Source organism: Mustela nivalis, assembly GCF_964662115.1.
Source record: "Mustela nivalis genome assembly, chromosome: 2".
Taxonomy (NCBI): domain Eukaryota; kingdom Metazoa; phylum Chordata; class Mammalia; order Carnivora; family Mustelidae; genus Mustela; species Mustela nivalis.
Window position 1 is genome coordinate 160,650,833 of NC_139021.1, and position 23,580 is coordinate 160,674,412.

At 51.3% G+C, this 23,580-nt stretch overlaps 1 protein-coding gene and 1 long non-coding RNA gene across 12 annotated transcripts in view; one reads left to right on the plus strand and one right to left on the minus strand.

Annotated features, from left to right (window-relative positions):
* LOC309860359 overlaps positions 1-23,580 on the plus strand; it is a 108,908-nt gene that overhangs the window by 20,366 nt on the left and 64,962 nt on the right. The gene's annotated exons all lie outside the window — the stretch shown is intronic.
* Positions 1,358-22,535, minus strand: KCNIP2 (potassium voltage-gated channel interacting protein 2). Of its 11 annotated transcripts, none has more exons than XM_082722432.1 (10): positions 21,989-22,535; positions 8,511-8,606; positions 7,564-7,617; positions 6,782-6,906; positions 6,340-6,409; positions 6,099-6,169; positions 5,865-5,972; positions 5,575-5,679; positions 5,379-5,441; positions 1,358-1,790 (listed from the first exon to the last, which is right to left on the minus strand). In XM_082722432.1, exons 1-10 carry the CDS (start codon positions 22,059-22,061, stop codon positions 1,668-1,670), a joined length of 888 nt encoding a protein of 295 aa, XP_082578558.1. In that variant the 5' UTR covers positions 22,062-22,535; the 3' UTR covers positions 1,358-1,667. The 11 variants fall into 11 exon arrangements, with proteins under 11 accessions (XP_082578558.1, XP_082578560.1, XP_082578555.1 ...); XM_082722434.1 differs by lacking the exon at positions 1,358-1,790 and adding an exon at positions 3,738-5,074 and having other exon boundaries at positions 21,989-22,514; XM_082722429.1 differs by lacking the exon at positions 1,358-1,790 and adding an exon at positions 3,738-4,170 and having other exon boundaries at positions 21,989-22,510.

Sequence of the window (23,580 nt, forward strand, 5' to 3'; positions counted from 1 at the left end):
GGCTTTCCTTTTGAGCTGGAACGTAAAGGATGAGTAGGAGTTAGACTGAGTAGAGAGGAAGCGAAGAGAGCACTCCAGGCTGGTGGGACAGATGGTACAATTGTGGCGAGAGGTGAAAAGACCTGGCATCTTTGGGATTGGGGAGCATGAACTGTGTTTAAGGAAGAAGTGAGATTCTTGGGCCTTAACACAAACATTATTTCCTTAAGGAATCATTTCCTGGGCCTTAGATGGGCTCGGGTCCTCTTATGGCCGGCCGTTTGTGCTCAGAGCTCCGTGTAGCCCTGTCATAGACCCTTTATTTACATTTATATCGGTTAAGAGATCTGTTTCAGCTTGTGAGGTATACATGTGAAAGGAGCATTAGTCACTTTCGGATCATTAAGATTTAGTATTGTCGGTATCATCTTCAGCTCCTCCAGCGGTAACCCAACTTGTAGCTCCAGGGACTCTTATAATCCCTCTTTCTTTTTAGTCATGAAGTGTTGAGATGGGGGTTAGAGGCAAGTATTTTCTTAGGGGACCTCTTGTGATGCCAACTGAAGCCATAAGAAGCTTCATTGGATATTGTGGTCCCTTGGAGGATTTGGGGTTATCATTCCGGCTAATCTCAGCCCTTAGTCTTAGGACGCTTTCATCTTTGCTTCACACTTGTCAACTGCTAGCAAATCAGCAGCCACTATTTCATCTGCTGTCCAGACTCTGGAATCCATGGCCCAGGCAAGATCCACTCTCCATATCTACACCTCTCAAACTTAAATTTCTGCCACACACTCTCTCTCCAAACCATACCTCTACCCCTAGTACCTCCAACAGGAACCAGAGGTTAGTAGGCCTTTGATAAATATTTGTGGAATGAATGAGATAGGGCCCTACATTCACAGAGTTTAAATTCTGGTTAGAGAAACATACAATAATTCAGTACATACACAGGGTCTCAGTTTGTAATAGGTTCCATGAAGGGAGGAAATCAAGTGATGTGATAAAGAGTAACCACAGCAAGGAAGGGCCACTTCAGATGGAAAAATAAGAAGCAATCTGCGAGTGAGCCATGATAATGGTATGGCCTAGGAGTGGAGACAGAGAGAGGGACTGTACTTTTGGTGGTGGAATCATCATTGATTAAACGAGTAGAGGGAGGGGGTGCCTACCTAGCACAATTGGTAGAGTCTGGGAATTGTGAGTTCAAGCCCCATGTTAAGCACAGATTACTTTAAAAATAATAATAATAAAATAAAGGAGTAGAGGGAAAGGAAGAAATGAAGACTACTAAATTTTGACCTGAACAACCAGGTAGATGGTATCATTTATTAAGTAGGAAGACTGAAAAAGCATTGAATCAAAGCTACACATTTTTTTTAAAAGATTTTATTTATTTGACAGAGAGGGAACAGAACACAAGCAGGGGGAGTGAGAGAGAGAAGCAGGCTTCCCACAGAGCAGGAAGCCCGATGCGGGGCTGGATCCCAAGACCCTGGAATCATGACCTCAGCCAAAGGCAGACACTTAACGACCAAGCCACCCAGGCACCCCACAAAGCTCTATTTTGGACATGTGAACATGTTAAGTTTCTCTCTCTCTCTCTCTGTCAAATAAATAAATACAAATCTTAAAAAAATTAAAAAGAGTGGGGCTCCTGGATGGCTCAGTTAGTTAAGCATCTGCCTTCAGTTCAGGTCTGATCCCAGGGTCCTGGGATCAAGCCCTGAGTCCAGCTCCTTGCTCAGTGGGAAGCCTGCTTCTCCCTCTTCCTCCACCTGCTGCTCCTCTTGCTTGGACACACTGTCTTTCTGTCAAATAAATAAAATCTTTTTAAAAAATGAACACGTTAAGTTTGACCATTACAGGTCCACATGAATATGTCAAATAGTCAATTGGATATGCGGGTTTTGAAGCTCAGAGGAGAATACTGGGGATATAAATTTAGAAATCCTCTGCATATAGATGGTGTTTAAAGCCATGGGACTGGATGTGATTTGGAGAAGAGACTTGAGTCTCTTCTATGGGGCTCAACATTAGAATTCCAGTTGAAAAGGATAAGTATCCAAGCAAGTGCTGAGAAGCAGTGGCCAGAAAGGTAAGAGGAAACCAGGAGAGGATGAAATACCAGAAGGCATGAAAGGAGTGTTTTGAGATGGAACAGCTGACAACATTCAGAACCCAACCAGTGGCCAGAAAAAAAATATCAGAATGCCCACCTCCTGTTTATTTCTGGATCCCATATGTGTGCCTTAGCTCTGGGTTCTCACCTCACCCAGCCTTAGACTTCAATTTCCCTTAAATTTGAATGAACCCTAAAACGTAGAGACTGTCTCCATACCTAAGATACATACACACACTCACCATGCTCATTCATCCAATCATACAATTATTCACACAATTATTGGATACCCATTATATGATAGGCCTCAAGAATAGGATGGGGGGGCAGGAAACCTAGTCTAGGTACTCAAGCAGCCCTCAGAAACTTATGGTATCAAAGAAGACAATCACTCAAATAAATATACAGTAACAGAGAAGTGCCACAAAGGAAAAGTATAGGGTACCATGAGAACCTGTCACAGTGTCACCTTGTTTAGACTATGTATGTTATGCATGGCATTCATCTTTCACTCACAAATCTCTACTATGTCCCAAGGCAACCCTGGGCAGAGACTTGGGAGACTGGGTCTGGTCTCTTTCCTCCTATAAACTCACTAGGTGACCTTGAGCAGGTCCTCTCCCCTCTTTGGGCCTGTTTCCTTTTCTGTACAATGGAAGGCTGAGATAAAGACTAGACCACAGGTTCTTAACTTCAGATCCATGACTGGGCTTCAGGGATACAAACACATATGAACAAGTGTGCATTTTTTTTCTTCTGGACATTGGGTCCATAACTTCCATCAGATCCTTCAGAGGGGCTATGACCCAAAGAAATCCAAGGACTTATGGAGCAGATAGTTGCGAGATAATGTGAACAGGAAACACAGATGACAAAATGATGGATTCTGGAAGTAAATTTTTCTTTCTTGGACACCATACTCCTCTGTTGATCTTGTCAATGTTTACAGTGATGGAAGAGAGAGCCTGACCCCCCCACTATGGATGGTGAAGCTTAGCCACCACATAATGGTACCCTAGAGAAGGATGGGAGGAACCTACCACTTGGTGGCCCCTCTCCAGAAACAAAACAAAGAAAGGTAGCCATTCCACATACGAAGTCTCCATTACCCTTTGTGTCACTTGCTCCATAGTGCCTGGGTCCACCCCATCTGATCCTTTGGCCTGGATGCTTTAGGAATGTGGCTGGTGTAGACACACAAACCATGTCCATACTGGACATAAGTTCCCAAAGGAACTTTCTTTAGAAACTAAAGGGAATCCCCTGCAAGGAAAGCACTTTGAGGTTAACTAAGATGTCTGTAAATTACAAATTCTTGATTCAAAAAAAAAAAAATTCTTAACTTGTAAGAATATCTAGCAAAAAGACAGCTGGTTTGGTATAATCTTTGGGATATTAATACCCTGTCTCTCATCTCCTCTAAGGATGTGGAATAGAGATTCACATGGGGACCTCTCTGAGGTCAGGTAGGTTTCCAATCCTTCCGGAACCTGTGTCTCGATCTCCTGCCAGGGGTAGGTTATGCTATGGGAAAGAAAGGCACTTTCTTTGGAATCTAAAAGTCTACAGGTGCAGGAATTAGTGTTGTGAAGTATGTGTGGAGTAGGAGGGACAAAAAGGCAGAGACAGCAGCCTGTGCATAGCCATTGTGTTTTATTGGATTGGTGTATTTTTTTATTTTACAAAATATACAGAGGAGCCAAAAATGCAAAGCAGTCAACAGTGTTCTGATGGGAAAGGGGGCTCCCTCAGGGCCCTTCCCCTCAGATCCTGACTGACTGGGAGGGTGAGCTAAATGGAACGAGCAGGTTTATTAAAGGGTGGCAGCATGGCAAGGGTGGTCCCTGCCTTCTAGGTGTGTACAGGGGCATCTCTGGGTAGACCGAATAAAGCAAGAGGAGACCCTAAGTAGGAATTCAGGAGGCTATGTGGGGTGTGGGAACAGAGCCTGGGTAGATCAAAGATTCTAGTGAATGCCCCCTCACAGGCAGGCTATGTCTGCCTCCCTCCTTCCCCTTTCTTCTAAGGCATCCACTGGATGGTCCCTGACTCACTCCATGCCTCCAAGTCTAGAAGAAATGGCAAATGAAAACTTAAGTTGTAGCCATCAGGGAGGGAAGGCTAAAACTTTGGCAGATACAGCTGGGACATCTCCCACCCATATTCCCCTGCTGCTGCCTCCACCCCCACAAACAGAAAGGAAGGAGAGGAAGGAATTCCAGGCATGAGCCAAACATCAGGATCCCAGGCTCTCCTGGAATACTGAGGAGAGTATGGAAATTTCTGGGGTATATTTCCAAGGAGACAAGAGTCTTCTGAAGGGCCTGAAATGCATATTCTGATAGCCTGGAATGGCAAACCTGTGGAGCTCAGAGCTATAGTCTGGCATGACTTTAAGGTGTCACTGACAATCTCCAGGCCTTTCTGAACTCTACCCCAGCCATCTATGATCTAACCACTTGGCTCAGGCCAAGGCTCTCAAAGGCCCGGGTCTGAAAGGCCAGTCAGTGCATGGACAGAGCAGACTCTCTGAGAAGGAAATCTTAGAGGAAATGCATATGAGGTCAGGGATAGGGAAAGCACCATAGCAGGAGACATTTTGTCTAGTGTTGTAGTTTCTAAAGTGGTGATGGAAGGTGGAGAACCACTTATTTCCTATAGCAGGGGTACCCTCAGCACTGAGTGTCAGGCAGGAAGAGGGTGGGAGCTGTTGGGAGTTGGGAATACCCCACAGATACATTCTAACCATACCCTGGCCCCTTTAGCTCCAGCAATCTGGACCACTGAATCCCCAGGCTCTTAGATTCCTACAGCCCCCAGGGCTGGGCTAGGATGAGGACAGACCTGGGAAGAGAGGGCTAGTTCCACCTGCACTAGGGCTAGAGTATGGTCTCCCCAGGACAACTGACCCCCTTTCCTAGGGAGCTAGATGACATTGTCAAAGAGCTGCATGGACCTCATGATGTTCTCGTCCTGTAGCCATGGTGGGGGAGGGGCAGAATGGAGAGAGAGAGAGAAATAAAAAAGAGCTTATCAGCGACACAGAGAGGGACATTCACCTGAAATCGGGACATTCAGAGACAGAGGCAGCAAGGAAGGAGACACCCGAGAGATCTGAAGTAGGGAAGGGACAGTCCTCCCCAAGTTGTGAAGGAACTGGACTCAGGTGTGTGGGCAAGTTAGGGAGATGATACTCTCCCCAAAGGAACTTTCTCTTACATCACTGAATTGGACCCTGAGTCCAGATCATGGAAATGTGGCTGGCAGGGGTCCGTACCTTTTGGCAAGACTCAATGAATTCCTCAATGGTCACCACGCCATCCTTGTTCCTGTCCATCTTCTGCCAAAAAGTAGTCAGGTAGAACAGGAGGGATGACAGGAGAGAGGAAGGCAGAATTCAGTCAAGTTCCCTGCCAGGACCTTGCCTCCTTCCCTTCACTGCAGGACCCTCCAGCCTACCCAGTCCCAAGCACCTGGAAGAAGCTCTCCACATGCTCCCTTGGGGCCTCCTCTCGGAGTGCAGGATAGGTATACTTGCCCATCATGTCATAGATGGATTTCATGATATCAAGCATTTCCTGTTAGGCCAAGAAAGAAAAGAATCCTTCCTCAGAACCTCCAGGCTCCAAATCAGGAGGCCTAGAGCCTAAGCAGACCTCCCCCTTCGCTGATGAAGCATGCGTGAGTCACATTTTCCTCCTAGGGGCCCTTTGCACCTCCCCCCCACACATAAAAGCTCTCCAACTCTTCAGTTGCCCCACACCTCCTTGGTGATGCAGCCATCCTTGTTGAGGTCATACAAGTTAAAGGCCCAGTTTAGTCTGTCGTCTATGGTTCCCCGGAGAATCACCGACAAACCAGCCACAAAGTCCTGGGAAGGAGACAGAGGAGATATTCAGATGCCCTTTACCCAATCTCCAATATGGGCTTGGCCTATGGATCCTGGCCCTGAAGCCCCAAGAAACAGGCCTCCCTGACCCACCCTCCTCCAGCTCACCTCAAAACTGACAGAGCCATCATGGTTGGTGTCAAAGGCATTGAAGAGAAAAGTGGCATATGTGCTGGAGTCTGTAGGATAAGGGTGGATAAGTTTGGCTTTTAGACAGGAGATGACTTCTTCCTTCTGTGGGATTCCCCAAACCCCTCTTATCACTTGGCATTCCCAGCCCCTCCATAGCCCTCTCCCCAGCTCAGCCTAGAGATGGATAGCTGCTTCATCTCAGGTCTTGCCCCCTCACCTCCTTGAGGAAAGAACTGAGAGTAAATCTGCTTGAAGTTCTCCTCATTGACAATTCCGCTGGGACACTCCTGGGAGGTGGGGGGAGAGTCAGAAACCAGACTGAGGGCAGAACAAAACCCCATTCCACTCACCACCACCTACTCCATGCCAGAGGCTCCCAGAGAAGGAAAACATTCCTGTCACCGGGGGCTCACCATATAGTTCTTTTTAGGAAGGAAAGGGTTCTCAGTGCACAAGTTTGAAAAACACAGAACTAACCAGCAGGCCAGTCTACAGGCTCCACCTTGCCTCAAATTGGCCAGAGCCTCCCGCTGCAAGTCTAGGGAAGAGGGGTCCCTCCCCCTCCCCTTTCCTCTCACATTCCTAAAGCATCCAGACCAATCTTAGAAGTCCTGGATAGGCCTCTCCCCTCACCCAGTTCAGCCCTGCTTTGCACTCACATTCTTGAAGCCCCGGTACAGGACCTGCAATTCCTTGCGCGTGAATTTGGTTTGCTCCTGCAGCTGCTCCAGACCCTCTGGCCGGTGACACACCGTGGACAGTTCAAACTCATCCTCCACGCTGTCTGCAGGGAGGCAGTGTGGGGGGAGAGGGGGACAGCCGCGCCTCAGGCCCGGCCTCCATGAACCCTCTTCAAAATCACCGACCCACCCATCCTCCCCAACTCTAACACCAGAGATCAGCCTGCCAATTCCCTGGACCCCGAATATCAAGGCAAAGAAAAGACGCTGGTTAGCTTCCAGGTCTATCAGTTGGCTGGACCCATCGGCAGGCCTGGCCCCAGAGCCAGGGGTCCGACTCATCGCTGGCCCCTGGGCCCTTGACCTAGTTGAAGGGGAAGGCCTCCAGCCCCATCTTCGTCCCAGAAAGGGAGGGGTAGAGAAACCGGGTTCAAGAGGAAGCGTCTGAGGGTCCAAGCTCGGGGCCTTTCCCCAATGCAGCCCCACACCCCATCACCTCAGCCCCATACTTGCCCCGCCCAGATCCTTCCCTCCAGCCAATCCCCGCCTACCCCAGCCATGCTCGAGCCATGCCCCGCCCAGCTCCAGCCAAGCCCATCCAGACCCAACCCCTACCCTGCTCCCGGTAAACCTTAGCTAAGGCTTCGTCCATGGCCCTATTTCAGTCCTGCCCAGCTCCCAACATCAAGACCCCAGGCAAGTGCTCCCACCCCACGTTCCCGAAGGCCCCCGTGCCCGCCCCCACCAGGAAAGTAAGTCACCTGGGTCCAGCGGGCGGGGTCTGTGGGGGCGGAGGGAAGCTGGGACTGCTAATGCTGAAGGGAGCGAACTGTCACCGAGAAAGTGGAAGACCCGGCCAAAGGCAGACACACACCTCACCCCTCACTCAACAGCAAATCTCACAGACCTGCGTGTTACAAATGCACACACCCCATCCCCGCGCGCAGAGGCACACATAATGAACGAGCACAGACACACACGAAACAGACCCCACGCACACATGCATGTCGACCCCCACGTGGGACCCAGTGGAATGAAACACAATGACACTCTCAACTACAAATGGGTCTCCCTGGCTTGCAAAATTCAGTATGATCCTATGGGGTGGGCAAGGCCCAAACGGAGGAAACAGGCCTGGAGACAAAGTGAGGCCACTCAGTTCGGGACCAGCTGGGTCTAGGAAACCCAAGTATCCTGGCATCTGGAGGAAGGTGGGCTCCATCCTAGGCACCTGCATCCAGCCAGGTCAGGGCAGGGGAGACATGCATCTCGAGGCCCAAAACATGCCCGGGGCGGGCAGGGGGCCACAGACGTAGGCACTCTGGCACGCACAGAGATCACAGCTGTCTGGTCTTGCCCCGCCACATTGGCCATACCCACGCAGTCTCAGGCCTCAGTCCTGCCACTCTGGCCACGCCCAAACACCCGGGGCTCACTCATTTTGCTGATCCGTGACGCCCACGGAACAATCGGGCCCCGCCCCCACAACTGGCCACGCCCTCACATTCCGCCGGCTCCTGCCGGGTAGCTGGGCCCTCCCCACACTCGGACCTACTAGCGCCCATCCCCACCGGTCGCGCGCGCGCGCGCGCACACACACACACACACACACACACACACACACACACACGCAGGCCCGCTTATGTCACACTGGTCACACCCCGACACATACGGGCCCCGCCCCCGGAAGCACAGGAGAGGCACTTGCTTTCACTGACTGAGGGCAGGGCCTGGGGCCCGCAGCAAGGCAGCAGCTTGAGGAACCGCTGCTTCAGCGCTTTTTTAGTGGGCCCCGGAGGGTGGCCTGGGAAGAGAGAAGACCCCAGGAAGGCACATTAACCTCCACTATCCTTCCATGCCCCTCCCCACCATCACAAATCAACCCTGAGGGCTTGGGTATTGGGAGAGGGCTGGAGGAGAATGGTGAGAGTAGCTGGGGCTGGGTTAGGGAAGCCCAGCGGGTTTCACAGGCAAAGTAAGTCCACTCAGGCATCTTGTATAATGGGGCGCGGTTGGGGACAGTGAGGCCACCAAGGGGAGGTGGCATTGGCCTCCGTGGCTGCTGACCCAAGGCCCTTGGCTCCAGTGCTATAGCTGGACCTCTAAGTGTGATGTCCAACCCAAGTTCTGCCTGGGTAGGAACACTTCTATGTCTTTGTCTCTCTCTCTCACACACACACAGTGACAAGCATGTATAGTAACACACAGAATGATAAATCACGGTGACGGATGCCATACAGAGACAGCTTGATACCATGCAACTCACTCAAACCCAATGGCCTAATTAAGGAGGCCCCAACACATGCACACATACACAGGTACACACACATTTTGACACAGTATTCCTTAATATAAACATGTACAGATGTGGCCTAGGAAAAATGACACACATATATGAGGACCCACACAGGCTTTCTTACATGCTGCATGATCAAACCATACAAAAACACATGGGACATCATGACACCGTGTGTTAAGGGCAGTATAATACACTGTGACCCTGTAACATTATGACATATATCGAGGTTACCACGACACATAGCCATATCATGTTGTGACTTAGGTGCCCATGGCACCCAGATACCCAAGACTGCACATCACCAACAGAACCCATGCTTGTTCTGCCCACCCTTCCTTATATAACTCCTCATCCCAGGGCACCTAGAATCTCCCTGCCAGTGGAACAAAGTTCCTCTTCAGCTAGGTCATCCACTCCCATTCCCCTCCCATGTCTTTGAAGGTGATGTGATAGCAAACTTTGAAGCAATAACAGACCGTGGAGATGAGTATTTTTTGTAAAGTGAGGCTATCCAGAGCCACTGACCACAGTTCCCCTCACTTCCCCTTATATACACCTGTGTCCTACAGCTCTAAGTGCATCCCAAGGAGGGCTCTGCGTTGGTGTGCCTGTCTCCCAACAGCACCCACCTCCAGACCGTGGGATTAGAGTCAACAGGGCCCTAGTACACTGACTGGCCAACTGAAGTTGGCCTCGGTCCATTCCTGGAGGGGCCCAACTTCCTTGGGTTGTAGGTTACTAGGGCATCCCAGTTCCCATGCAGGCTCCACCCCCCAAAACCAGGCCTCACCCTTCAGGACCCGGCCCTGCTCCCAGGAGGTAACTGCTTAAAATAAATGCCTCACCCTCCAATGCGTCCTCTCTTCCCCTCCCCCTGCAGAGCTACGGAGAAGTAGGAGGGAGACCATGGGCTGAGTGGGGAATCGATGGCGGCCTGGCCCCCAGCCCAAGGCTCCATTAACCCCGGCTTTGGTTTCCCAAAGCCGGATTGCGCCTGGGGCCTCCGGTGGTGCGGTTGCAGCTGGACTGGGAAGGATGGGGGAGGGGGACGGCACCCCCCCCAACCTCCCCATCTTCACACTTCCGCCCTTCCCCTGGTCCCCTCCCTGCTCCCAGGACTCCATCTCCTCTAGGCTCTCCTGAAATGTGGGAGGGGAAAGGGCTACCTTCAGGCTACTGAACACCTGGGTTTCCTGAATGACCCCTCTTCCCACCACAGTCTAAAGGGCATGGCACGTCAGAGCCAAACTGACTTCATCCTTTCAGGATTGGATGAATCCCAGTTCATCTAGGACCAACCCTTGCTCCCAACCCCACTCTGATAAATGCAGCAGAGGATAGCAGGTGATTTGGGAGTTTCCTGCTCCTACTGAACCCTAGAGCAGGCAATTCATTGACCCTTTCTCTTGTCTCCACTTCCCTTTCACATCTTTCCAGTTCTCCCTGGTGTCTGCCCTAGAGCCCTCCTATCATGGTTCTTGCCTATTTTTCTGTCCCTGGTGGAAATGGAGAATATGGAGCTGCACAGTCTGTGTGAACAGGAGGGAGAGGCCAAATCTCTCAGGGGAGGCAGAGCACATTCCCTTCTCTACTTCCAATATCACTCTCCTCTCTCCTCACTAGACTTTGGGGTGATGTGGAGAATTGATTTCTCATTCCCAGTGTCTAGGCCCCAGAGATCCTGAGACAAACTTGGAAGGCAAGGGACCCTGGGAAGCAAGGTCCCTGATCTGTTCTACCCCTCACTCTCTTGCCAGAGCTGATCTATAAACGTCTCATTCACAGTGTTCACACTCTTGTCCCTCCTGAGCCCACCCCCATCCCAAGCCTTGAGTATGGAGCTAGTATTTCCTCAGGGAACTCTGAGAGCAGCCACACACACAATCCAATTCCCCAAGGGGCCAAGCCACACAACCTGCCCCCTCAGGCACAGTCATATTCTCCATCTCACAAAGCCACATACCCTGTCCCTCTGACACGTTAAATCACATCCCTGTCACATACAAAGGCTCACACAGTCACACACTTGGTCCTCTTTCACACAGATGAACACATGGCCATACCCCCTGTGTCTCTCACACACAGTCCATGCACACTCTGTAACTTCACCAGCAAGGATGGAGGTGTGGAGAGTCACACACATCTTCAGAGCCACTGTGGGCCCCTGGCCCCAAAGGGACTCCCCCAGAAGTCTGGTGTTATCTCAGGATCCCTGGAACTTCCTTTCTCTACTCCTGATAGCTCTGCCTGTTTCCAGACCTCTCCTCATGTCCGCAGTAGAGTCCCCTCATCTCCATACCCCAGTCCTCCCATGCTGTGCTTCTCATCACCCCCCAAAACACCCTGGCCCCTGGCCCTCTCTCTTCACCTCCCTTAGACACCCAGCCCCCAGATTCCCTCCTCACCTCCCCCAGAAGCCCCTCCCCGCCACCCACGCCTTGAATTTCCCTCTTTACCTCTCTCAGATGTCCTGTTCCCCCAAGCACCCCTCCTCACCTCCCCCAGACGCCATATCCCATCACTAACATGCTTACCCCTGCCCCCAGTCATAAAAGCAGAGGACCCCCTCCCCAGTGCTGCGGGGTAGCTGCTCCTCCAGTCAGCAGCCCAGACACAGCCAGACACCTGGGTTACCTTCCAAGGAGACAGGCTCAAAGAGGCCAAACTGCTCCAGGACCTTGACAAACAGAGCGAGGACCACAAGCACAGCAACCATCTCCAGCCCTTCCAGGTTCATGGTGGGCCTGGGGCATGGCCGACCCCCCCTCCAGCTGAGGCCCCGGGCACACTGGCAGCCCTCCTCACACCACCTCCCCCTCAGGCTCCCCAGCAGGAGTAGGACTGCCGGCAGCCTCCCTCCCCCTCTCCCTCCCAGGATCTCCTCCCTCTCCCGCCCCCTCACCCCGCCTCTGCCCCACAAGCCTCCCAGCCACAACCTCTTCCTCTTTCCAGGGCCACTTCAGCCTACGGACTGGCATCTCCTCAGGAGCCTTTGGGGAGAAGGATATGGGCCAGAACAGGCCAGGCCAGAGGAGGAAGGCGGTGACCCGCCTCTATCCCTGAGGACAGCTTCCCCCAGACACCTTGTGGCTACTCTGTGCCAGAGGGAGGGGGGCAGAGGGAGGAGCAATGCTCAGGGAGAGGGCAGGGAAGGGCAGTATCTGTGTGTGCCTGTGTGTGTGTGTGTGTGTGTGTGTATGAGGGAAACTGTGAGCCACGCATGTATAAGTAACAGATGTATGTGGCAGAATGTAAACGGCTAGGTGTTTTCTTGTGTGGGTTCCTGTGTCTGACCATGGGTATCTCTGTGTGTGGTTTACACAGAATTGTGTATATGTCTGCTAGGTGTAAGTGGGTAAGTGACCTGGGTGTCCCTGGTACGTGTGTGTGAGTGCACTGGAGTGTTTCTGAGTGTGTAGGAGTTATGGGGCATATGTGTTTAGCAGGGCTGTGGGATGTGGGTTTGAGGACTGATAGTAGAGATGTGTCCTATATTAGGAGTATGGGTCTGCAGTGATTGTGTAATTGCATCTGCGTGGAGCTGTATGAGAATATAAGTGGGGAGAAAGCAGTGACCTCTCCAGTCAGAAGGACACTATCAACATTGATCTGTGGTTGCCATGGTGACCATGAAGCAGAAAGCACTCCCTTTCCATAGGCCACAGGCAGGGAAACTGAGGCCCAAGGGAAGGAGGATTAAGTACAATAGCCTAGGCAGGAAAAAGGCTCCTTAGCCTTATCGAGAACACGGACTTATTGTAGCTACATTTCCCCTCCCCCTCCCAGATTCAAATTCCTTGGGAGCAGAGAGAGTGAGCTCCTCCCTTCCTCTCACCCAGGATCTGCAAGTCTGGCCTAGTCCTTGAAAATCGTTACTGAGTTGATGGAGAAGCTGGAGTATGAGGGAAATCTGAACCCTTCAAGGAAACCATCTACTTCTCCCCCTGGAGCATTCCTGGAGCCCCTCCTCCATCCCCCTCCTCCTTCCCAGTAGTGGTAATGGTGGTGGTGGCTGTGTGCATGTGTGTGGGGGGCAGGTATGCATATTTGTAAGGGGGGAGAGGCCTGCAGAGCCTGTGACCCAGAAGACAGGAGCCTCTGAACTGCTGCCACAGCTGGTGAACACTGACTAAGCACTCACTATGTGCTAGATAACGTACTATGTGCTTATAGTCATGATCATACTTTAAAAAATGTTTAACTGAAATTCAGATTAGTTAACATATAGTGTATTATTAGTTTCAGAAGAAGAATTTAGTGATTCATCAGTTGCATGTAACACCCAGTGCTCATTATATCAAGCGCCCTCCTATCACATTTTTTTTAAGATTTTATTTTTTAAAAAAGATTTTATTTATTTATTTGACAGAGAAAGACAGCAAGAGAGTGAACACAAGTGGGGGGGTGAGAGAAGGAGAAGCAGACTCCTGGCTGAGCAAGGAGCCTGATGTGGGCCTCGATTCCAAGACCCTGGGATCATGACCTGAGTTGAAGGCAGACACTAAACCGACTGAGCCACCCAGGCACCCCTAAGATTTTATCTTCTAAGTAATCTCTACACCGAACTTGGGGCTAGAACCTACAACCCCAGAATCAAGAGTCACATGTTCTTCCAGTTGAGCCATCCAGGTACCCCCAGACATGATCACATTTAATTTTCATAATTAACCTATGAAGGAAGTACCATTATCTCCATATTACAGGCGGTGAAACTAAGGCAAAAGGAAGTTAAGAAAAATCACCAAGATCAGTAAGAGTCAGAGCCTCAGTTTTAACGCAGTCTGACACACTACACTGGTTCCCTTCTTAGACAGCTTGCCCAATCAGGAGGCCAGGTTAGGGGGGCTGACCCCAGAGAGAGTCCTCCCTCTTGTCCAGCTCTGGGATGAGTGTGTCTCCCGTCCAGCTGTGGGGTGGAAGTCTGGGTGGGGCTGTCCCAACCACTTCAATTTGAAGTTCACTGATCTGCAGTTCTACACGGCCACCACGGGGGGTCAGGCGTCTGTCTCATACCTTATTTTACCCCTTCCCTAATGCCCCACCCCACAACATCCCTGGAAAGTGTGGAAAGGATGGAAGGGTGTGCCATAGGCTGGCTTGGTCCTCCGCTTCCCCTCTACCCCTCCTCCAGGAAGAAGTCAATGTAGAAACTGCTTTTGGTTTCCCACACCTTAGAGGTTACGGATTTACAGATAAAACCACCAAATATCTCCCTATTACTGCCCAAATTCCACACCTGGCATTTTTTTTTTTTTAAGATTTTATTTTATTTATCAGAGAGAGATGGGGAGAGAGCAAGCACAGGCAGACAGAATGGCAGGCAGAGGCAGAGGGAGAAGCAGGCTCCCTGGCGAGCAAGGAGCCCGATGTGGGACTCGATCCCAGGACGCTGGGATCATGACCTGAGCCGAAGGCAGCTGCTTAACCAACTGAGCCACCCAGGCGTCCCCACACCTGGCATTTAATTCCCCCTACCATCCTCAGCAGATTCCTTTCTTTTTTTTTTTTTAAAGATTTTATTTATTTATTTGAGAGAGATCACAAGCAGGCAGAGAGGCAGGCAGAGAGAGGGGAGGAAGCAGGCTCCCTGCTGAGCAGAGAGCCCAATGTGGGGCTCGATCCCAGGACTCCGAGTTCATGACCTGAGCTGAAGGCAGCGGCTTAACCCGCTGAGCCACCCAGGCGCCCCAGCAGATTCCTTTCTTTCCAGTCACTTTGGCCTCCTCACTGTCCCCCAAACACATCAAACTCAGTGCTATCTCTGTGCCTTTGCTCCTGCTGTGAATGCCCTCCTTTCTGTTCTCCTGTTCTACATTTCTTACCTAACAGCACCTCCAGCCCTCAGCAGGCTCCCAGCTACCTAAATTTCTAGTGAACTCAATTTTGGGCTTTCAAAACTTAGCACCTAATTCTGTAATGTTATTAAATGGGAATAGTAAAAGGAGAAAGCATAGCATAGTAGGGAACAGAGTGGGCCAGAGTGCCAGGTTCCCTGGGTTCCAATCCTGGTTTTGTCAGTTGCAATTAACTAGGCAAGTTCTTAACCTGTGTGTGTGTCTGTTTCCCACCTCATATGGTTGCTGAGAGGAGTAAATGAATTAATACATGGAAAGCTGTTAGAATAACTCCTGGCACAGAATGACTGTGAAGTGTTTGCTACCATTATTAATAACATAACATCTCCTCCCCTTTACATTTCTATAACGCTTAATTAACAAAGCATTTCCACAAACGTTGTTATCTTGATGGCTTCTTACAACAACGCTATGAAGTTGGTAAAGTCAATAGTATTGTGCCCATTTCACTGATGAGATAAAGGAGGTCCATAGAGATAGAGAGACATGCTTGAGGTCACCTAGCCAAGATGAAAGGATGCGTATTTGATCCCAGATCTTTCTGGATCAGTCCTGTTTCCTCAACTAGATTCACAAGCTCCTAAAGGGCAAAGATGTTTAAAATTGGACTTACATAAATTGAATGCCAGGCTCTGATCTGATCTGATGCTTGTGGAACAAAGGTAACTAAATGGGGTTCTGGCTTCCACTGGGTAAGGAGAGACAGCTGAGACAGGGAGAGAGAATTTTAAAACTTCTATTCATTCAAAATGTATTTGTTATGTGCCTACTATGTAGTAGGCATATAACCACTATGTGGTAGGAACTATTCTAGGCAGGCCAAGAAATACGCTGTAAAAGCTCATTTAACTGTAAAAGCTCTCTAACTGGGAGGTCAGGAAAAACTTGGAGGAGGTATTTTTTGAGCTTTTTTTATTTTTTAAGATTTTATTTATTTGTTTGACACAGAGAGCACAAGCAATGGGAGCAGCAGGCAGAGGCAGAGGGAAAATCAGGCTCCCTGCTGACCAGGGGGCCTGAAGATGCAGGGCTCCATCCCAGAACCCCAAGATCTCGACCAGACCTGAAGACAGATGCCTAACCAACTAAGCCACCCAGGTGCCCCTGAGCTGGTTCTTAAAAGATAGCTAAATGTCAACAGTCTATCTTAACAAGGGATCCACGTTTATTGAGCACATTTTGTGTCCTGGACACTTTACATATATTATTTCACTTAGTCCTCATAATACACCTGAGAGATAAGGACATGGTCAGAGTGAGTAGTAGTGTACCCATTTTCAGATGAAAGAATTGAGGCTCAGGGGAAGTGATTTTCCCAAGATAGCACAGATGATGAAGGATGGATCAAGACTTAAACCAGGACCAAAGATCTGCCAGCCTGTCCTTCCAATGTGTGTGGGGGTGTCAAGGAGTCTTGGATGACTGTAGCTTAGTTTGTGTTGGGGGAGCCGTAAGTGATAAGACCAGAATGGCTCAGATTCCATGGAGCCTTGCATGCCAAGCCAGACTATCTGGAATGAAAGAGGCAGCACAGTCACCTCTGGTTCTCTGCTGCTGATTCACAGATGGAGAGATTGACAACCTCGCAGGCTGTTTCCCTGTTCCTGGACCTTCCTCTTCTGTCCCTCACCCTCACCCTCAACCTTCAGTGACCTTGACCCAGCCTCACAGTGACTCAAGGTCCTTAATTAATAAGACCTCTGGTGGGAAGGTCTGTAAATGAAAGCGTGAGTTGTTTTCCAGACTCTCCTTTCTCCCCACTGAGAGATCTTTCAAGTCCCAGGGCCCAGAGAGAAACTTGCTCAGATCTGTCCTCCCTAAGCATCCCTGTATCACTTAGCTCTTCACCCAAGGGACTGAAATCTTAATGGAAGTACTTCAGGCAGAATGAGGGCTCAAGGGAAAACTATCTTGAAGCATTAGGTGGGCCTTCCTTAGGTCCCTCAAACCTCACTGCAGAGATACTCCTAACATTTAATTGTTTGTGTCTCACAGTTCAATTTTAGTATATGTGCTGCCGAAGCGAGCACTTGTGTCTCACAGTTCAAACCCAGAATACTGCCTTAAGAGGGAACCCACCCTATGTAGCTGTACCATTTTCATCTGTCCTTGACCCCGCAGTGAAGACCCCAGCCAGTGACAACCCCAGAGCTCTTCTCTCGGTTCCCCAGCCCCACTCCATCCCCACCCAGGCCAGGAGATACAGCAGCCCCCAGCTGCACTAGGTGATTAATGAACTCCCTAGGCTTTGGGGCTATTTTGGGGCCTGGAAGTCATTCCTGCTATGATTGAGAGCTGGCCCTGCCGGGCTCCAGCCATCTGTCACTGGAGACAGATCCAAGCAGGGGGCTTGAGGGATGCATGTTCCCCAAGAGACTGCCAAGCATAGCTCTGGCTCAGCCCTATCTCCCTTCCTTTTGGGGAACACATGGCAAGGAGAGGCCTCCAGGGATTCAAGAGGAAGAGAACTACAGATCCCAGACTGCCATGGGGCTATGTTGTTTTGGTCTCTCCAGGCCAGGTGGGGAGGTGATGCTAGGTTCTGTGGGCCTTGCCCAGGCAGCCCTAAGGAAACCCAAGGGGAGGTGTGTGTAAATCTCAGCAGTACCGTGATATGATATTCACAATCCACATATCATAAATTCCACACATCCCAGACCAAGGTACAATCTTGGGAAGACTACAGAATTAACTTAGTGTGACTCAGGAACCCTCAATCCAACCCTAAAACATAGAACCTCAGGTACACGCAGTTTCAATGTCACAGAATCCCAAAGGTATACGACCCCAAGGATGCACAGACCTAGTGATCACAAGCTGAGTGATGCATAGCCTTGTTCATACAAACTCCCGGAGATGGATAAAGTGGTGACATACAATCCTTATGCCACACTAGTCTATTCATCCCATCATTCATGAACTCTCTAGCAGAGTTCATGTTGGTCCTGTCCCACCTCAGGGTTTTTTCCTTCTGGACACTGACCCCCATCATCTTAAGATCCCATTAAACTAAGCAATTTAGGAAAGGGTTGTGCCTCTTCCCTGTTCTCCTGCAACTTCTTCCTTTTATCCCTGCGAGGAGCATTGCCCCTCACACCCCACCTGCTTAAGGCCTCCTCTTCTATCCTCAGTGAAAAGCCCTGCCTCATCCTCCACCACTTGAGGGACCATAATGCCCCCATCCTTTCCTCTTTGAAGACCTCTATCCTCCACCTTCTCTGTAAGAAACCCTATTTCTAGCTCCACTCTGTCAGGGAGCTTGCCCTTTAAACCCCTTCCTTTGAGGGATCCCGCTCCCTCCATCTCTGAGGGGCCCTTCCCCTCCCCACCCCGTAAGGTTCTTATCCCACTTCACTCACTTTTTGAAGGGTCCAGCCCCTTCCTCCCTTCCTCATACCTGGCGACAGCGAACCAGTCACCAGCTGGTAGAGGGATCTCGCCGCCTGCCCCAACGGGCTCCGGCACCTGCGGGGGCACCGGTTCATGGTCCTGCTGAGAGCGCACTGGCCAAGCTCCGCCCCCAAGGCCCGGGGCGGTCGGGTTTCCGCCCCCACTCGCGTGGGCCCTGCGTGGGCGGCGCGGGAGGGCCGGACCTGCAGAACCAGAATCTCGCACAGCAGAGTTTTCTTCCGCTCGCTGTCTCCTCCGGGTTGCAAGGGGGAAAACGCACCCTGGCCCCGTCATCTGAAGCACCCATCCTTAGAGTTCCTGGACTGGGCGGGGCAGGGGTGGGGGAGGGGGGAACGACTCTCTCACAGCCTTCTTTGGGAATGTTTTCTGGATTTCTGGTGGGGAGGGGAGGTACCCACGGGTTGTGAAAAAGGAGCTGGACGAGGGGATAAGAAACCTTCTTCTTTATTGCCTCTCTTCAGCCCTTCCTTCTCTGCCTGTCGCACACCTCCTCCTCCCAATTTGGCACGGGGTAAAAGGACACAGTTGTCATGGCAACTTCCTACACTTCCATACTTCCTAAACCAATGGGAGAGAGAGCAAGAGGAAGGAGGAGGAGCTGCACATCGTAGTGGGGTGGTAAAAAAGAGGTGGCTCCCAATCCCTTTCCCTCATAACTTTGTGTTTTGTGTCCCTCTGTCTTGCTCCAGTGGCTTCACATTCTCCCATCGTATGCCGCCAGCCAAATGCATGAAGAACAAGCTCTCCTCCCCTCATTCCCAGCCCCGACCCTTTCCAGGATTCCTCTCTATTGGGCTGTACCCAAAGTAAACCCTTTCAGGACCCACTGACGGCTTCAAACTGCCAGGACAGCCTACAGGAGAGACATAGTTCCACTCCTCCGACTGGGATCCTGCAATTTTGGCTAAAAATCCTACATTTAGGATTTAGGCGAGTCACCTCTAAACTCCAAGCAAATTTTGCACTCGATTTGGAGGCGACCTTCCCATTTGGAATCAGCTCCGTAAGCATGGCAGCTCTATGACCACACGGGGGCGCCCCAGACTGGGGAAACGATATTTAGGAACAGGGACCCGAGTTCAGGCCTTGGCCAGCCAGATCCCAAATCTCTCCTCATCGTACCCAGTCCTTTTTTTGCTTCTGGGTTGAACAGGACTGCCACTGATTGCTGCTTTTGCCCACCACGCCGCACTTCCACGCCGCCCCTTCTACACCAGGCTTGCAAGACCAGGCGGGGTAGATCTGGGGCGGAGTGGGGCTCAGATTCTCCGCACCGCCCCCCGCCCCCCACCGAATCTCTTCCAGTTTTGTGTATGGAGAAGTGGAGGAGTAAAGTGATCAGGGGTATACCCAGGATGCCTTGATGACTTAAGAATTCCCTCTCTGTCGACCTAATAGACCAGACGAAGCCAAAGACCACTCCCATACCTATTACAGGAATCCCGCCTGCCCAGGGAAGGAACTTTGGGAACTAGGAAGGCAAGGCAGTACATCCATCCAGAGTGCTCTTCAGCACCTCGGACAATGATTCCCCTTCAGGCTTCCGCTCAGGCATCTCAGGGCACCCAGCACTTTATATCACCTTATCAGGGGGAGTCCCAATCTCAATTGTCTGCTGCTGTAAGATAAGCCTTTCTTCGAAAGGAGAGCTCCTGGTAGTGCTGTTTCTACTTTCCAAGTCATGTGTGGAGCTATGTACGGTGAGGATGCTGATGATGAACACCCATTCTTGACACTAGCCAACATTTAACATATTTCCCTTGGGAGGCAGACAAGCAAGATGTGTGTAGTATTCTCTATTACAGAGATGAGAAAAGTGAGACCCAGGGAGCAAAAGTAATAGAAGCCTCATTCCTGCACCTTCCAATACAAGTGCTTCTTACTTCCGTCCAGTCTCTATTTCAAATAGGCAAGTGAGGAGGGAATGATTCCACTAAAGGGGAGAATCAATTAAAACAGGAAGCAAACACTGACTAATGTGGTGCTAATGAGCACCCTGGGGCCTTAAACTCTCAAGGATCCTGAGTTGGTGAGAACAGAGGTCAAAGCAGAACTGGACCTTTGGATTCCATCCCAGTCTGAACCACATCTGGGGTGCATATCTGGGGCCTGCTTGGGCCAAAGGGCTCTCCCTTCTGGGAGTCTCAGCATAGGAACTAGGACTTCCCCAGGGTCAATGAGAAGGTGAGACATTTTCCCAAGGTATTAGATCCTAGTCCTGTTTCCCATCCTGGAGACTTAACCTCACTCCCCTAAGGACAGACAAGGATCATGGGCTCCCCCACCTCCCCAACTTGTTTCAGATACAGGAGACAGTCTCCCTCCTCCCATTCATTGTTGGAGTTCCTGGGCAGGTTGCACAATGAGACAGAAAACACACACACATTGAAATGTATACAAGGTGACACAGTCACCCACACAAACACGTGGGTCTGTCTACCAAACCCAGGAATATGTGAGGGCCCATGCGTACTCCATACAGCGGGAGAGAGAGCATGCCTGGGCAGCAAAGTAGTCTGGGGAGGTCACACGAAACTTCCAGGCCAAGAGCTTCTACCTCTGGGTCTGGAGGGGAAGCTAGATGGGATGTTTTCCTTCAGGATTGGATGAAGTTCTTAGAGGGTGGTTGAAGGTGGTTAAAGGAGCTTCAGTTGAAAGAATGATCTCTGAGTACTTTCCTGGGTGGGGGGCAGCGGAATCGATGACCTAACATTAAACAAAGCCTCCCCAGAAGGGCCAGGTGCTGTTCTTGGGACCCAGGCTGGGCAGACTCTAGAGTCCCTCCTTGGGTCCACCTGGGCTGTTTGTGGAAAATGCAAGGAAGCCGTGGTATGCGGTAAAGGCCCCCTTCTACGCCAGGAAACCAGAGAGGCAGCAAGGGTAAGACACGTCATAAACACTCAGAGAACCCCACTGCAGACATTGCCACACGAAAGTACACAATCAGCACGAAATGCCAATATAATCTGCGTAGTCTCACCATTACAAACACAATACAACCTACTTTAACAAATGCTTGCCCCAGGAGAGTCACAGTCAATGAAGTCTTACAAAGAGATATACACCCCATAAAGTGAAGCCCTGACACAGTCTGATAGTCACATGTCACTTCATACAGAGTCACACACTCAAAGCATAAAGCTGCACATAGAACAGAGACACATGGTCAAAACAACTTCATTAATACAAGAGTCCTACACAACCTCACTCGAACATCCGACAAGATCATACAATTGCACAGCCAACAAAAACACTCACCCTATCACCAAGCCTAGGGCACATGGCAACCAGCTGAGGGAGGCGCACACACATATACACACACAGACACACACAGAGAATGACAGGCGCTCACGCACGTAACACCTCCCACTCCAGACACTCTCCTAGCTTTGTGTCACACACGCCCACACCTGCTGCCTCTTCCCACCTGCCCGCCTGTCTCCCCCACCCCCCACGGGACCCAAGGCTTTAAAGCCCACTGTTCTGCTGCCCCTCACAGCCTGGAGGGTGCCTGGGAATGGGGCAGAGTGTGAGTAAGGGCCTGGTCAGGGTCAGATAGGCTTAAGGGTCTGGGGGATGGAATCTATGCACCCTCCCGCGACCCCTGAGCCCCTGACTCACCTGTAAGCTGGTCATAGGATCCGTCCAGATCTCGGGAATCGGACAAACTCTCCTTGCGGCCCTGGCCCCGCATGGCCCCCGGCGCCCCCGTCCCGTCCCGCCTGGGCCGTGGGAGGGGGCGCCGGGTGGCCAAGATAGGGCGCTCACACGGCGCCCCCTGGCGGCGTTGCACGCTGTCTGGGTTGGGGCTGTCTGGGATGTACTGGGGTCCCGCTGCGGGTCCTGGGGCAGGAGCAGGAGCCTTGGGCAGTAGGTGAGCGCAGAGCCGGAGGCAGAGCGGAGCTAAGCACCAAGCTAGAGCCAAGCCGCCTCTCTTCTCCCGCCCCCTCCCCGCGGCTGTCACCGCCGCCTCCCCCCTTTGGCGCTGCCGGGATTGGCTCCCCCTACCCCCGCCCCCTCCTCTTTGCCGCTCGGGGGAGGAACCCGGTGAAAGGGTGAGCTGGGAAGTGCGGGGAGAGAGACTGGTTCTCCAGCAACACTACCCCCTAAACCTGAAGCTATGGGTCCTGGCGGTGGAGGAGGGAGCAGGGCCAGAAAGGACACTAAGGAAACCGTGACACCCTCCCCGCCCCCACCCCGCCCCAACTCTTAGGCACTCCTCCCACCATCAGCACCGACCAGGGTAAGTCTGTTAAGAGTCCTGTCCAGGTCATTCTCCATGTCAGCCCCATCTTCTCTATTGTTCTCCTTCCTCGTCTGGGTCTCCGCCAGTGCCCACCCTGCTAGGAGGGGGTCAGGGATGCAGTGCAAAGATGAGCCCAGCCTCCAACAGGTTCCTCAGGCGAGTGGACTACAGTTTTCTCTTCTCTCAGAAAGACCCCCAACCCTCAGCCACTGCAAGACCCCCGTCTCTGGGCTACATTCATTCTGAGGGTACCTTCTTCCCTGATCTAATGACCCCCATTGGCCCACCAGGAAGAAAAGGAAAAGAGTGAACCAGGTGCTTCTCAAGACATTCTTGTTCTTTTGCTCCTTCTTCCCTTTCAACTTTCCTGCCCTTCTCCCTTGTCACCTGCCCTGTCCTTGATTCCTTGTTTTCCAGGTTTGGGGAGTGATTGATGTAGGGGATCGAGGTGAGGATACAGAGTGGGAAGGAAAAGCTCTTGGTATGAGGCCCCTTCCCTTGGCTTAGCTGCTTTTCTGAAGCCAGGGGCTATCACTGAGCTGGGCTGCCTCCAACTCTCCCAGGAATGGCTACTGAGTGACTGAGTGACTGAGCCTACTGGTCTGACCTTCCCCAGGATCTTCACTGGGCTGCGAGCACAAGAGCCCCAGCCCACCAGAAGGGGCGGGGGCAGTGTCTGGTGGGTCTAGATGGTGTGGTGGCAGTGTCCCATGTGATCCTCTCCCCTGCCCAGTGGCTTCTCTGGAAGAGTGACCTGCTGAGACTGAAAGCTTCAGCTAAAGTGACCCCAGCACATTTAATGTCTTCAATTGGATTTAATTTCTAAGCACTTGATTCAATTAGCTCAGCAGGAATTGTGGGAGGAGTTCAGGCATGAGAGGGGGACAAGCAGCTAAAAGAAGGGCTGTCTCTGCCCATGCTCCTCTGGCTCTGGAGGGTTCTCCACAGACCTGGCATAGACGCTGGG

Bases quoted from the DNA above. Each gene is read 5' to 3' on its own strand.
- KCNIP2 (XM_082722429.1), bottom strand. From the start codon at position 22,061: ATGCGGGGCCAGGGCCGCAAGGAGAGTTTGTCCGATTCCCGAGATCTG. The intron at 8,607-21,988 runs GTGAGTCAGGGG...CTCTCTTCCCAG, and splicing joins ATCCTATGACCAGCTTACAG to GCCACCCTCCGGGGCCCACT. The intron at 5,442-5,574 runs GTGCTTGGGACT...ACTTTTTGGCAG, and splicing joins ATGTGGAGAGCTTCTTCCAG to AAGATGGACAGGAACAAGGA.